The sequence below is a fragment of the Anolis carolinensis genome, chromosome 3 (genome assembly GCF_035594765.1).
Source record: "Anolis carolinensis isolate JA03-04 chromosome 3, rAnoCar3.1.pri, whole genome shotgun sequence".
Classification (NCBI taxonomy): domain Eukaryota; kingdom Metazoa; phylum Chordata; class Lepidosauria; order Squamata; family Dactyloidae; genus Anolis; species Anolis carolinensis.
Genome location: NC_085843.1, coordinates 183817041 through 183832389, shown reverse-complemented (window position 1 = coordinate 183832389; position 15349 = coordinate 183817041). Strand labels below are relative to the sequence as shown.

The window sequence follows — 15349 nt, the reverse complement described above, 5'->3', positions numbered from 1 at the left end:
ATCAAACAGCCCAGAGGAGGACTTCTTAGCCTAAGAAAGTGTAATGAAATTCATGTCACCATAGAACAGTGGGCAACTTAGTGGCACATATACACACAGAGAGAATGGATTCAAAATAAAGGAAAATATATTTCACCAAAACATTAGGAAGAACTTCCTGATGGAAAGAGATGTTCAGCACTGGAATATGATGCCTCAGAGCATGATGGAGACTCCTCTTGAGGTTTTTAAACAGAGGCTGGATGATCATCTGTCAGGATTGATTTGATTATGTCCCTGCATGACAGAATGGGGTTGGACTGGATGGTTGTTCTGATCTCTGACAACTCTATGGTGCAATGATTCCAATACAGCACTGAAAACAGCATCATTTTTTGCAATTGTTATAAACTGTATGGAGCAATTATGCCATCTACTGGTGACTCTGTTTTTAGAATCTCAATGTAAGGGATATAGGTTTGATGTTTTGTTCCTACTGAGGTAGAAATTTCAAAGTGAACAAATAGCCCACCTAAAGAATATTTATCTTGATAAATATGGCATCACTTTCTACAACTGTATCACTATTCATTTGCTTCATGGGATATTTCCACTTAATTGTTATGAAACAGGAAGACCAAGCGCTGATTCATATTAGAATCATAGAATAGTAGAGTTGGAAGAGACCTCATGGGCCATCTAGTCCAACCCCCCTGCCAAGAAGCAGGAAATCGCATTCAAAGCACCCCCGACAGATGGCCATCCAGCTTCTGCTTAAAAGCCTCCAAAGAAGGAGCCTCCACCACAGTCCGGGGGAGAGAGTTCCACTGCCGAACAGCCCTCACAGTGAGGACGTTCTTCCTGATGTTCAGGTGGAATCTCCTTTCCTGTAGTTTGAAGCCATTGTTCCGTGTCCTAGTCTGCAGGGCAGCAGAAAACAAGCTTGCTCCCTCCTCCCTATGACTTCCCCTTACATATTTGTACATGGCTATCATGTCTCCTCTCAGCCTTCTCTTCTGCAGCATGCCCAGCTCTTTAAGCCGCTCCTCATAGGGCTTGTTCTCCAGACCCTTAATCATTTTAGTTGCCCTCCTCTGGACTCTTTCCAGCTTGTCAACATCTCCCTTCAACTGCGGTGCCCAGAATTGGACACAGTATTCCAGGTGTGGTCTGACCAAGGCAGAATAGAGGGGGAGCATGACTTCCCTGGATCTAGACGCTATTCCCCTATTGATGCAGGCCAGAATCCCGTTGGCTTTTTTAGCTGCCGCATCACATTGTTGGCTCATGTTTAACTTCTTGTCCACGACGACTCCAAGGTCTTTTTCGCACACACTGCTGTCGAGCCAGGTGTCCCCCATTCTGTATCTTTGATTTCCATTTTTTCTGCCGAAGTGAAGTATCTTGCATTTGTCCCTGTTGAACTTCATTTTGTTAGTTTCGGCCCATCTCTCTAGTCTGTCAAGATCGTTTTGAATTTGAATATTTATCAACTTTTGAAGTGTTTGGAGTCATAGGATCTGGGAAATGCCAAATGTTTTTAAACAGATATGTACGGTATGCCTTTGGTATGCATAGTCAGCGCATAGGCCTATTTCATTACCTATAGCAGTGGCCACTCAGTGTATGGAACAGAGCAAAGCTATCAATGGCTCCTGGTCAACAAAGTTATGCACCAAGCTTTATTTACTTCGGTTGTTGGAAAATGGGGAAGCAATATCAGTATCATGACTGCTGATGTGCTTCCCATTAAGCTGACATTAGTAGAAAATAGTTTACATTATTTGATCAGGGTAATTTCATTTTTTTTTGTACTCTGAAGAATAAATGTCATATGCATATATGTGGTCTGCATCACAGCAGAAGGAGGGAATGCCCCCTTCATAAATGGAATACAATGGGCCCTCCCTATCTGCTGGGGTTTGGATCAAGGAAAATTCTAATACCAAAATGAGTGGATGCTCAAGTCCCATTCTACATAATATCATGGCACAGTAAATTGGCATACCTTATATAAAATAGCAGGAGCCCTGGTGGCGAAGAGCGTTAAAGCACTGAGCTGGAGACCGAAAGGTCCCAGGTTCAAACCCCGGGAGTGGTGTGAGCGGCCGCTGTTAGCTCCAGCTCCTGCCAACCTAGCAGTTCGAAAACATGCCAATGTGAGTAGATCAATAGGTGCCGCTCCGGCGGGAAGGTAAGGGCGCTCCATGCAGTCATGCCAGCCACATGACCTTGGAGGTGTCTACGGACAACGCCGGCTCTTTGGCTTAGAAATGGAGATTAGCACCAACCCCCAGAGTCAGACATGACTGGACTTAGCGTCAAGGGAAACCTTTACCTATATAAAATAGCAAACAATTCAAATGAATGTGAGAGAGATCCCCGAGGTCTGAGAAATGGAAGGCGCCTACGGCAGGGCTTGCCTATACTTCAGCTTTGTGCTTGACACACCGCAAAATCAAATTTCGATTTTTGAATTTTTTAAAAATCTAACATTTAGAGCCATGGATGCAGAACATGGATATGTTGGGCTGGCTGTATGGGTACCAACATTGTGACATAAAAGGATTGAGAAATGGAATGAATGTTGAGATAAATACGATTCAGCCTCATGGATAACAAACAACTGGTTGCTCTGTCTGGTTTAATTAAAGACCACTCTCAATTTTTGGAGAGTTTCTTGAATGCAGGTATAAAAGTCCTTACATATGTAGAATTTCTACAGCATGTTTGAGGGTTTCAAACAGTCTGAAACATTAAGTTTGAAATATTTTGTTGTGCACTTGTTGCAAGTCATCCCACTCCTAAGAAAATGAAGTTATTGCCATTTCAAAATAACACAATAATGTGTTATTTAATTGCTTTTTCGTTCTTTTTCGGTAGCAGATTAAGCAACTGTTTATAAATCTTTGCGTACGAGTGTTTAAGTTGTTAAAATGTAGGTTGCACACTACTGATGAATATATAAACATTAAAACTCCTCTGTGGCTTTCCACTCTTTTTTCCTCAGCGCTAGTGAAGTCCATTTTGAGCCAAAAACAACCAGCTGAAGCACCACAAGCCTGTCCTGTTTCCGCCCAATGTTCCTGTTGCACCAAGTTGCTTTGGGTTACAAGCAAAACAAAAGACAAACCATGGAGGAAAAACTTACAGAAGCCCAGTTAACATAACTTCATATTTATGTCCTATTACTAATTAATCAAATCCTATGTGTATTTTCATTGTGTCTATTTTGCTTTTACCTGAGGGCAAGACTTCAACTGTTGGGCTTATCATGTAGTGAGGATGGAAGTGGCTTGCATGGAGGAATCCTTATTATCAGCATACAGGAGGTTTCAAAATGATGGATCGAATTTCACAATGGCAGCATGCTACAATTACACTAAAAGTTGCAATGGTTGCAAAGAGTTATCAAGATTTACTAATTACTTTGAGCCAGAAACAAATCTAAAAATGATCCCACAAATGAAGAATATCTCATTAAGTCTTATATTGTGGGGTCACCACCTTGCGAGTGACTGAGGCTATGGGTTATTTGTGCTACCGTATTTCCTCGAAAATAAGACAGTGTCTTATATTAATTTTTGCTCCCAAAGATGCTCTAGGTCTTATTTTCAGGGGATGTCTTATTTTTCCATGAAGAAGAATTCACATTTATTGTTGAACAAAAAAAAATGAACATTTACTATATACTGTACAGTAATTGTCATCACAAACCAGCATAATCAGACAAACTGTGAATCCTATCAAGAATTTCTTGTTACTACTATTATTTCCATGTACAACAATTTATGATATGTACATTTACCAATTCTGCATGCTTGGGAGTTCTGTTTGGCGGGCATGCTTCCAAACAAAAACTTTGCCAGGTCTTACTTTCAGGGGAGGCCTTACATTTAGCAATTCAGCAAAACCTTTACTAGGTCTTATTTTCTGGGGATGTCTTATTTTAGGGGAAACAGGGTATATATGCACAGTCTGTACATAGACTACCATTTCAGAAGGAAAGTTCATCTTGTTTGTTTCCCTGTAATAGGTTTCTTTTGTAAAAGTATTTAGTTTTTAAGTTACATGAAGGAGTCAAACTTGGACAGTACCCTAAACATCTTGAAGTAACAGAGGATTTGAAATGTCTTGGCAGAGGATTCTCTTACCTGCACAAACTATTCCAAAGATTATTGATATCATCAGATGTAGTCTTCTCTCTGCTTTCTTGCCATTTCTCTATGCTGCCAAAGTGGAGTCCAACAGAGTCCATCACATGACGCAAGGCAAAATCCAGCGGGACTCCACAGGGCCCCATTTCGGCGGCATAGAGAAATAGAGCCTGGAGTGCCCTTTGAGTAGTCAGAGTGTTATCTGATTCCAAATGGCACAAAGTGGGGGAAAGATGGACTTGAAGCATTATGGTAAGAAGCAATTAAGAAGTCCTTACAGCAACAGAATCATGTGTGTTGATGTCTAAATCACAGGTTAAAGGTGCTCAGTCCAGATCAGGGGTTGGTATTGCATGGGCTTCTGGCCATCATTGAACTGTAACTCTCAGCATTCATGTCCATTGGCTATACTGACTAGGGCTTCTTGGAATTGCTGTCCAACATACAGATGAGATCTAGACTTTTTGAAAAGGCTAATAAATGAGGAGGTACAGCTTGAGAGGACCATGTGTATGGCTTTCTCCACAAGATACAGTGTTCCCCCACTTATCACTGGGGTTAGGTTCCAGGTAAAGGTAAAGGTAAAGGTTTCCCCTGACGTTAAGTCCAGTCATGTCTGACTCTGGGGGTTGGTGCTCATCTCCATTTCTAAGCTGAAGAGCCGGCGTTGTCCGTAGACACCTCCAAGGTCATGTGGCTGGCATGACTGCATGGAGCGCCGTTACCTTCCCACCAGAGCGGTACCTATTGATCTACTCACATTTGCATGTTTTCGAACTGCTAGGTTGGCAGAAGCTGGCGCTAACAGCGGCTGCTCACGCCGCTCCCGGGGTTTGAACCTGGGACTTTTCGGTCTCCAGCTCAGTTCTTTAACTCACGTCGCCACCGGGGCCACCTGCAATAATTGAAAATCTGCAAAGTAGGGACACTATATTTATTTTAATACTTATACATTATAAATGAGTCCCCTCGGGGAGAAGGGCGGGGTATAAATGCATGTAATAAATAAATAAATAAATAAATAAATAAATAAATAAATAGTTATACACTATTTTAAGTCTTTATCAACCAATCGTGTGTGGATACATTCTTCTCTTCCCGTTGCTGCTTGGGCTCTTTTTCTCTCCCTTTGGCTTCTCCTTCCTCCCTTCCTTAGGCTGTAAATTGTAATTTTTTATGATTTATAAGTCTGTTAGAGTTTATTGAAAAACTGCAAAACAACGAATCCGCGAAAAGTGAACAGCGAAGTAGTGAGGGAACACTGTATATAGAATCTGAGGGATCCTTAGATATTCTTGAAGACTTTCCAGCAGTCAGCACTGGTAACTCCATGAAAGCCATTGTTTTGCCACAGAATGGTGGGATTTGTTACATTACCAACATAGTAGCTATGAGATGCATTTTCTAGGATAGTTCTGCGTGACAACTCAGTCTTCTGAAGGACTGAGTTGCATGATGCATAATGGTCCACAGTTATATGAAGCTTTTTGCTAAGGCAACTGAGTCTGTGCAACGTTTGTTTGATAGTGAGGTTGGTGAAGAAAGCTTGCTTCACTGCTTCCACTGCGTGTTCAAGGAACTATCCAGCAGACTTTTCACACAATTTATCTCCTGTTCACATACAATCCAGTAAATGGAGCACTAGAACTTCTGATGGTCTGCTGTGACAAGTTTGTTGAGCACTTAAGTCCTCAAAGCTGCTTACTTCCATGACTATCTGAATTTTATTGCCATGGCAGACTCCTAATAAGCATCTGATGTACTTTGTGTTTCCCAGTTTTGTGATATTGATAGCTTATGGTTTGATACAGAAAAGACACAGCACTACATGAACTATTACTCCTTGCTCATTGTGGGTTATTTAAGAGCATAACGGCGAAGTAATCATGTTGCTTTGTGAAAGAGAAGAGAAACACATTCTGGACAGGGAGGTCTGGGACAACTACTGACTAACTGCAAATATTTTCTTTCTGGGAATGTTGCTAAAGAGGCCAGTCATATTTTTGTTGTAAGCCCTCTTAGAGAAATCAGGTTTTCTAAATCCATACTAGCTTGGGTTCAGATCGTGTTCTGAGACTGAACAGGTCTTGGCAGTCTTGTGTATGTGCATCTCTTTTAATTACTCAAGGAATTTTTTTGATGTAATAAGCCTTCAGAAACCTAATGGATTTAGGATGTGAGATAAAATATTATCAAGGCCAGCTAGGAACTGATTGTGAAGACTTGCATGATGTTGTAAGCTACTTGAGGTAAAAAAAGGCTAAAACAGTAATTATTTTTTATTCAGAGATTACTTCAAAATGTTGCTCTTGTACACTAACCAACTGGAGAATTGCAGCAACTAAAACAAAATGTAAAGCCAAAAAGCACAATTGTTCTCATGGCACTTTTATGGTTGTCTTAAATTTTATGTTGGCACTCTCATCCTTCTTTAGAGTCTGAGTCAGTCAGACAGGTTCCTTTTAAAGCAGTGGTTCCCAACTTTTGGTCCTCCAGGTGTTTTGGACTTCAGCTCCCACCATTCCTAACAGCTGGTAAGCTGGCTGGGATTTCTAGGAGTTGAAGTCTAAAATGTTGGATTATGGTTGTATGTGTATGAAATGTAAATCAAGTGTTTTCTGCTGTTGTGCAAGAGTGTGTGTTTCAGCAATGAAACAGTTAACAGCAGGCTAGTTTTGACTGACAGCCTGTTGTGACTGCTATGACCTATCAGGCATGATTTCCGGCCTTGGAGGTTGGGAACTTCCTTCGTACTGAGGAATGTGTTTTCTTATCTCTGTGTGTTGAGCTGTGCTTGCCGAGCGAAGAGGCTATAGAAGAATGCCAGCTCAGAGCGGTGGCTTTTGCTGTGCTTTGTAAATATGTATTATAGATATTGAAATAAATGTTTGGACTTCAGACTATACATGTCTTAGAGTCTAACATTGAAGAGGAATTGGTGAGGCAGACGATTGCAACCAATTCATCAGGGTGCTGGTGTGCAGATGATCGATGAGTGTTTGAAGAAACCCACCCAGCACGCACCCTGACCTCCAAGCTCACATAAAACACCTGGAGAACCAAAGGCTGGGAACCACTGCTTTAAAGGTTTTCATATGGTAACATCAGAATGGATCCAAATTCAGTAACTCTTACATCCATTGATTTTAACAGGCCTCTTCTAATTATGATCGAGTCTGGATCCAACTCATTGAACCCAAAAAGAAGAGGTTTACTTTATGGAGAACAGGAATTATTTAGGCAGTGATGAAAAATTCAATAGAGCCCAGGAGGGATCTATGTCCTCATGAATCTCTCATCCCCCTTCATATATTTTATCCTTGCAGCAGTTCTATTATGATGAAATACAGTGATATTGTAAATGTTTGTAGTGATGTGACATGACAATTTTCTTCTAAACTGGCAGTAAGACATAAGCATGAACTATTTTCAGTAACTCTGGAATGGTATTCGCAATAAATGTTGTGAGTATGCAACCTCTCCCTGGAGCCTAAACACTGGAGGAGGTTACTGTGTTTAGTACATCAGTGGGAGAAAAATTATGAAGCTTTAAAGAATGATTTTCCCTCTTGCAGCAGTGCTAGTCAATCAATAATCTTGCTGCTAACTCTGGGGAGGATTTTTAGTTGCCTTCATAAAATATTTTAATTATCTAAAAATCATAAAATATAAGTAGGCACAATTTGCTTGTAACTCAGGAGAGTAATATGAACAATAAGAAAAGATAAATGTTTTCTTTTCCATGAACTTAAATCATTCTCGAAAATGTAATGCAGGGAACAAAACCCATGAGTTATTGGCAATATTTATGTTTGCAATAATAGGAATAAATATTGGAACAGCTAGTTATGCACTCATCCATACAGTAGAGCAAGATAAATACCTTTCTCAGAAATTGTACGTTAATTCTTTTCTTTTGTGCCCTTTATGACTATTTCTTCTTTTTAAAATGCTGCTTGTACCACTAAGCCTTCTAAACAGAAGCATTTTATCGGATGTTATCATTTACATCAGTGGTTCTCAACCTGTGGATCCCCAGGTGTTTTGGCCTACAACTCCCAGAAATCCCAGCCAGTTTACCAGCTGTTAGGATTTCTGGGAATTGAATGCCAAAAACATCTGGGGGCCCCAGGGTGAGAACCACTGATTTACATTCAGATCCAGTAACCATAAAATTCAAATGACCTGAGTTGTGTACTAAGCCGGTGCAAAATTAACACAAGGACTAGAAAGACACATAATTGCTTTTGGTGGCATGTCATTTGCAGACATGTCACCTACTCAACCAGTGCGCTCCATTACTAGCTTCATGCCCATCAATTGAGGTTGCATCACGAAGAAGCTTTAATCGCACTAGCCTTTTAAGCTAATGATGGGACCAACCCGTCCACTTAGCGAATGCCACAACTAAACCCCTCCCCATGACTTATAGGTTTTTTTTCTAGTTTGAACATTCCTCATACTTATTTTATTTAACAAAACTTTAAAACCCTCATGCCCTAACATAACAGAAACAAAAGAAATAAAAAAACAACACCCTTATCCTGAAACTTACCATGGTACTAAGCTTTTTTGATCAATTTTCTATTCCAAGCATCTTAGGCATTCCATTAATTTTAATTGCCACTACCTTCCCCACCTTACTTATTGTAATAAAAAACAACAGACTAGTACTAAACTGACTCTCAGCTTTACTTGAGTGGTCAATAAAAGTATTTTCTAAACAACTAATGCTTCCTATTATTATGCCAGGCCACAAATGAACTGCTCCTCTTCTAACCCTAATACATTTACACCAACAACACAACTCTCATTTAATATGGCACTTACAGTCCCAATATGATTAAAAGGTAAAGGTTTTCCCGTGATGTTAAGTCTAGTCGTGACCGACTCTGAGGGTTGGTGCTCATCTCAATTTATAAGCTGAAGAGCCGGCGTTGTCCGTAGACACCTCCAAGGTCATGTGGCCGGCATGACTGCATGGACCGCCGTTACCTTCCCGCCGGAGCGGTACCTATTTATCTAATCACATTTGCATGTTTTCGAACTGCTAGGTTGGCAGGAGCTGGGGCTAACAGCAGGCGCTCATTCCGTTCCTGGGATTTGAACCTGGGACCTTTCGGTCTGCAAGTTCAGCAGCTCAACGCTTTAACACACTGCGCCACCACCAGGGGCCACCCAATATGATTAGCCACAGTAATAAACTGTGTAATAATAAATTAGTAATAAACTAATTGTTTCAATAATAATTAGGACTGGGATAAGCATAAAGGGTTTGCCCTCAGGCAATAGGTGTCCTAATGAAATTGTTGGTTGGTTATGCAGGCCAATTAATACAGTGGCTAACCCCCAGATGTACCAGTAACTAAGTACCACTGTTGGCCTCCACCTGTCTCTTTTTCCCTGGAGACATGCCATTGGCTGATGGCTGAAGGCTCACTACTTTGTACTTAATGGATTACCACTTTGATTAGCACTGATCTAAAGAGTTGGATTGCCACCATGGCATGAATGTGACTGAGATTAATCTTGTAGTGAGGTGTTACTTTAGATTCTGATTGGCATACTAAAGTGTTGTTCTAGAACTGAGGAAATCCCGATTCCAGTTCTCACTGAGCTATGGAATCTGTAGGGAGGCCTCATGCTCATCATTCTCAGCCTGACCTACACCTACACATGGTTGTGATGAGAGTGTAAGTGATAAATGAATAAATATGCCAAGATAGGTTTTAATGAGTGTGCCCCTGTCTCATTTTTCACCATCAGTCAGGCCACTTCATAAGCAATTCCTTTCTAAATTATGCACCGCAGTTGAAGGGAGATGTCGACAAGCTGGAAAGCGTCCAGAGGAGGGTGTCTAAAATGATCAAGGGTCTGGAGAACAAGCCCTATGAGGAGCAGCTTAAAGAGCTAGGTATGTTTAGCCTGCAGAAGAGAAGGCTGAGAGGAGACATGATAGCCATGTACAAATATGTGAGAGGAAGTCATATGGAGGAGGGAGCAAACTTGTTTTCTGCTGCCCTGCAGTCTAGGACGCGGAACAATGGCTTTACACTACAGGAAAGGAGATTCCACCTGAACATCAGGAAGAACTTCCTCACTGTGAGGGCTGTTTGGCAGTGGAACTCTCTTCCCCGGACTGTGGTGGAGGCTCCTTCTTTGGAGGCTTTTAAGCAGAGGATGGATGGCTATCTGTCGGGGGTGCTTTGAATGAGATTTTCCTGCTTCTTGCAGGGGGTTGGACTGGATGGCCTGTGAGGTCTCTTCCAATCCTACAATTCTATGATTCTATGCTAGTAGGAGAACAAAAACACGCACCATTTATCTGTGAAATTTTGAGTTGACTTTATATTGAGAATGCACAATTTCTCTGTGCCCTAAGAGTTTGTCATGATTGTAGGCACTTAAACATTAGGTCAAGTGACAACTTGGCCCTCTTTATAGCATGATTTCTGTCCTAAGGTATTTGGTGGATGCAAGATCAAAACAGACATCATCTTGTATTCCTTGACATTATCCTCGCTGAGTTGGGGTGGAATTTTCAGGGGTATCTTCATCTGCCATCATCTTCATTGCTTTCTCCATTACAGCTTAAAAGCTAATGTCACTCCATCCCCCATCAAGATCATGCTGATGGTCACTCGTGGATCACGGAAGATCTTTTTATTTAGCTCATGCATGCTCTGGACTTCACCACCATATCTTTCTGGGTTAAGTACCTTTCCTGATAACAAAACCTGTGAGAGGGTGAGAGAGACAGAGATGATAACAACAACAACAACAACTTTATTTATACCCTGCCACCATCTCCCAGGGCAGCTCACAAAGCACTCAAGGTGCAGATTCACAAAATACAAAAAATGCAGAAACAATAACATAAAACCATACAAATATCAACATCATCCCCCCCCGGTAAGATCAGTAAAATACAGTGATAGCTGAAGGTATAAAACTGTAATCAATATCTGTCTTATAAAATGCATGGTGAAATAATTGTCAATGTGAGATTTGTGTAATGAGAGTATTTAAATGTAATTTTTGCCATGCTTGTATTGCAGTCAGATTGCATCATCCAGAGTGTGTAATAGTGTGTAAAGAGTGAATCACTAATGAGCTATGATGACCATTTTGTGTGGCTGGAACTAGGGAGGATCCAGACACAAGAGTATGTGCACATCTATTGCATCAGTTCAGTCTGCCTTGAGTTTGAGTCAAGTTTGAGATCTGTTGGAGAACAGATCAGTCCTGTGTTTGTTTGTCGTCTGCAAGAGTCTGTTTGTGCTGTTTACTGCTTCATTCAGTAAAGCTTTGTATATTGCTTTTGCTGACGTCTCGAAGTGTCGCTTCATTCTGCGCTCCATTGCTTTTCATACCACTACTGCTGCGCTACAATACTCTGACAATAATTTCGAGGTCCTCAAATATACTCATTAAGGGATTCTTAATGAGCATTATGGGCCGGGCTGTGGCGCAAGCTGGAAAGCAAGCCAGCTGCAACAAATCACTCTGACCAAGAGGTCATGAGTTCGAGGCCAGCCCGTGCCTGTGTCTTGTCTCTGTCTCTGTTCTATGTTATGGCATTGAATGTTTGCCTTTATGTGTGCAATGTGATCCGCCCTGAGTCCCCTTCGGGGTGTGAAGGGCAGAATATAAATGCTGTAAATAAATAAATAAATAAATTCTAAATATGGTCAAAGGCTTGCCAAAAAAAACATGCTTTCAATTGTGTACAGAAGGCTTGGAGAGTGGGGGCAAGCCTAATCTCCTTCAGGAGGGCATTCCAAAGTCGGGGGACCACCACCGAGAAGGCCTTCTCTCTCGTCCCCACCAACCGAGCTTGAGACGGAGGTGGGACCGAGAGGAGGGCCTCCCCGGTAGATCTTAAAGCCTGTGCCAGTTCATAGAAAGAGATGCGGTCATGAAGATAGGTTGGACTTGAAATGTATAGGGCTTTATAGGTAATAACCTGCAGTTTGAATTGGGTCCGGAAACTCAGTGGCAGCCAGTGGAGCTGCTTTAATAGGAGGATATGGTATGCTCCTAATAACCAGCTTCAGTTAGAAATATGACCACTGATCTTTGCACTAACTGCTGTTTCCGAGCCGGGGCCGTCTTCAAAGGCAGCCCCACATAGAGTGCATTGCAGTAGTACATTTTAGTACATCATGCCCAAGTCAGGCTTTTCGAGATACGGTTGCAGTTGGCACAAAAGTTTTAATTGTGTGAAAGCCCTCCCAGCCACCTCTGACACCGGAGCTTCAAGCATCAGCGCTGGATCCTGGAGGACCCCCAGACTGCGGACCTGTGTCTTCAGGAGAAATGTAACCCCAGTGAGCATGGGTTGCCACTCTATACCCTGATCGGTCCCACGACTGACTAGGAGGACTCTACTACTCTTTTCCACCACGTTCCAAAGAAGCTGCCCGGATCCTGGATCGGTGCCTGGCAGCTGTGATGGACTGGATGAGGGCCAATAAGCTGAGGCTTAATCCATAAAAGTCTTTTATGGATTAAGCCTCAGCTTATTGGCCCTCATCCAGTCCATCACAGCTGCCAGGCACTGGTCCAGGATCCGGGCAGCTTCCTTGGAATGTGGTGGAAAAGAGTAGTAGAGTTGTGTGTCATCTGTGTAGAGATGGCACTCAACTCCAAAACTCCGGATGACCTCACCCAGCGGTTTCATGTAGATGTTAAAAAGATGGTTGGAGAGAGACACAGACTTTTTATGATTATTATGTTAATCTGCATGTGTGGCTGGGATCTGAAACTGGTTATTTGGTCATCTGCAGCAAAGCCCTAAACATGAGACAGACCTAACTTGCACTGATTCAACTGAGGTTTACTTTTACATTCATATGCATTTTCTCTCTCCCTTCATTCCTTTCATACTGGACTGTAGCCTACATTCTACCTTCCTGCCAGAGCGGTACCTATTGATCTACTCACATTTGCATGTTTTCGAACTGCTAGGTTGGCAGGAGCTGGAGCTAACAGCAGGCGCTCAAGCTGCTCCTGGGATTCGAACCTGGGACCTTTCGGTCTGCAAGTTCAGCAGCTGAGCGCTTTAATGCACTTCGCAAACGGGGCTCCTGGGTTTGGCTAGCAGAGAGAAAAATAGCTGAGAGATAGAATGGGAACTAATTTATGGAAATGACTTGAGAAGAATTTATTTAGAGGAGGTTATTGCAATTGTCCCATGTTCTGCCGGAAGAAGAAAGCTGTTGATCAATAGGAATTGTGTATGTATTTTCGGGCTTGGTCCATAGTTGTTCCAGTTGTTTATTTTAACAACCTCACTAATTTGTCTCATGTGAAATCGCTATTTTGTTGTGACTCGTAAGATCAAAATAACTTTGTGATTCAAATTCTCTGCCTTACCCTGTTTACCCTAAAATAAGACATCCCCAGAAAATAAGACCTAGTAGAGGTTTTGCTGAATTGCTAAATATAAGGCCTCCCCCAAAAGTAAGACCTAGCAAAGTTTTTGTTTGGAAGCATGCCCAACGAACAGAACACCAAAGCATGCAGGATCGGTAAATGTACATACCATAGAGTGTCGTACATGGAAATATTGGTAGTAACGAGAAATTCTTGATAGGATTCACAGTTTGTCTGGTTATGCTGGTTTATGATGATAACTACTGTACAGTATATAATAAATGTTCATTTTTTGGTTCAACAATAAATGTGAATTCTTCTTCATGGAAAAATAAGACATCCCCTGAAAATAAGACCTAGAGCATCTTTGAGAGCAAAAATTAATATAAGACACTGTCTTATTTTCGGGGAAACACGGTAGTTTGTTGGGCAAACTCCTGTGAGTAATGGTACAACAGGTGCAACTACTACCAAACATTCCAATGGGTCCCAAAAATGTTGGAGATTCCTATGCTATTCTGCAATGTTCTATTGGGGACTTCTGTGAAAAATTATGTTTGTTGTATGAAATTAAACCAGTTTGTTATTTTCAGGAGTTATTTGTTCAGAAATGAGTGTTGCCTTCAGTAAAGTTATGCAAGCAACCTTGACAAGAGCCCATGAAATGAACGGTTACCTTCATTGCCTCTTGCACATCCATTGGAACTGTTTTCTCTACATATTATCTGCCTCTCAAACAAAGGAAACATTATGCATCAGACAAAATGAGATGCAGCCCACAAAAGCTTATGCATAAGGGCGGGCTACAAATAAAGTATTATTATTATTTCTATTTATTAATGTAGTACTTACATTGTCAATAGCAATTATCCCCCCTTTTCTTATAAGCTGTAGACATTTCTCATAGTAATCATTGTAGCCTTCTTTGTCAGCATCAATGAAAGCAAAATCGAAGGTTCCAGCTTCACCATTTGACAGAAGCTCATCTAGACATAGAAAGAGTAAACAATAGTTGAAATTTGGAAACTACGAAATTTGCTTTTGCTTTGTTTCTCTACACCAGTTAATGAGGAGAGGAATATTCAAGCAGAGAAAATATACAGCTATGGTGTTATGATTGAGCCTCGTGGCTCTGTTTCTGACAGGCGTGGGCGTAAGACTCCTCGAGAGTTGGATACTCTCGAGGAGCGAGAGAGAAAAAGACTGCGAGACATATTTGCAGCACCCTCTGACGAAGAGTCTTTCGAAGGGTTCACGGAGAGAATGGAGGAAGGGCTGGTTAGCTCAGAGGAGGATGAGATGGATTGGACTCGGGTAAGGGAGGAATTGGGGGCCACTGGCCATGATGGGGCAGAAGATGAATGGGGACCTTCAGGATTAGACCCATGGCGTAGCTGGAGGGATGGGACGGGATCCACAGCTGGAGATGCTGTTGGGCGTAGTCAGAGGTGTTCCAGCTCTGACGAGGAAAGTGATGAGGAAACGCCCGGGTTAAGGAGGGCAGCTGACAGTGATGAAGATTTGTAACTGGCATAAAATGGGGCTTGGGAGCAATTGCAAATTGCGTCGGGCAAGGTAATCTGGGCAAACGCTTGGGATTCGTGTGTGTGTGTGGGACGCTTCCCTGAAGACTTGTGTACTTTCCTGTGCTGAGACGTAAGTTGATTGGAATCCAGGGTCAGACGGCGGGAGGGATTGTGTGGGCATTTGTTTGTGCAAACCTGTGCTTACTCTTATTAGCTTGACCTTCCGTCGTCTTCTTGACGGACGCCATCTCCTGCTTTGAGAACTCGGACTGAACTGACCACGGCTTGTCTTCCCCCCTTCTTGGACTT

The 15349-nt window shown here is 41.9% G+C and overlaps 1 protein-coding gene across 1 annotated transcript in view; it reads right to left on the bottom strand.

Annotated features, from left to right (window-relative positions):
- Nucleotides 1–10456: 10456 nt before the first annotated feature.
- comtd1 (catechol-O-methyltransferase domain containing 1) overlaps nt 10457–15349 on the bottom strand; it is a 33455-nt gene continuing 28562 nt past the window's right edge. Inside the window, exons 6-7 of the mRNA XM_003223125.4 lie at nt 14367–14500; nt 10457–10873 (exon numbers count right to left, since the gene is read on the bottom strand). Coding sequence (XP_003223173.3) covers nt 10721–10873; nt 14367–14500 — 287 coding nt within the window. The 3' untranslated portion in view covers nt 10457–10720. The remainder of the gene's footprint in view (nt 10874–14366; nt 14501–15349) is intronic.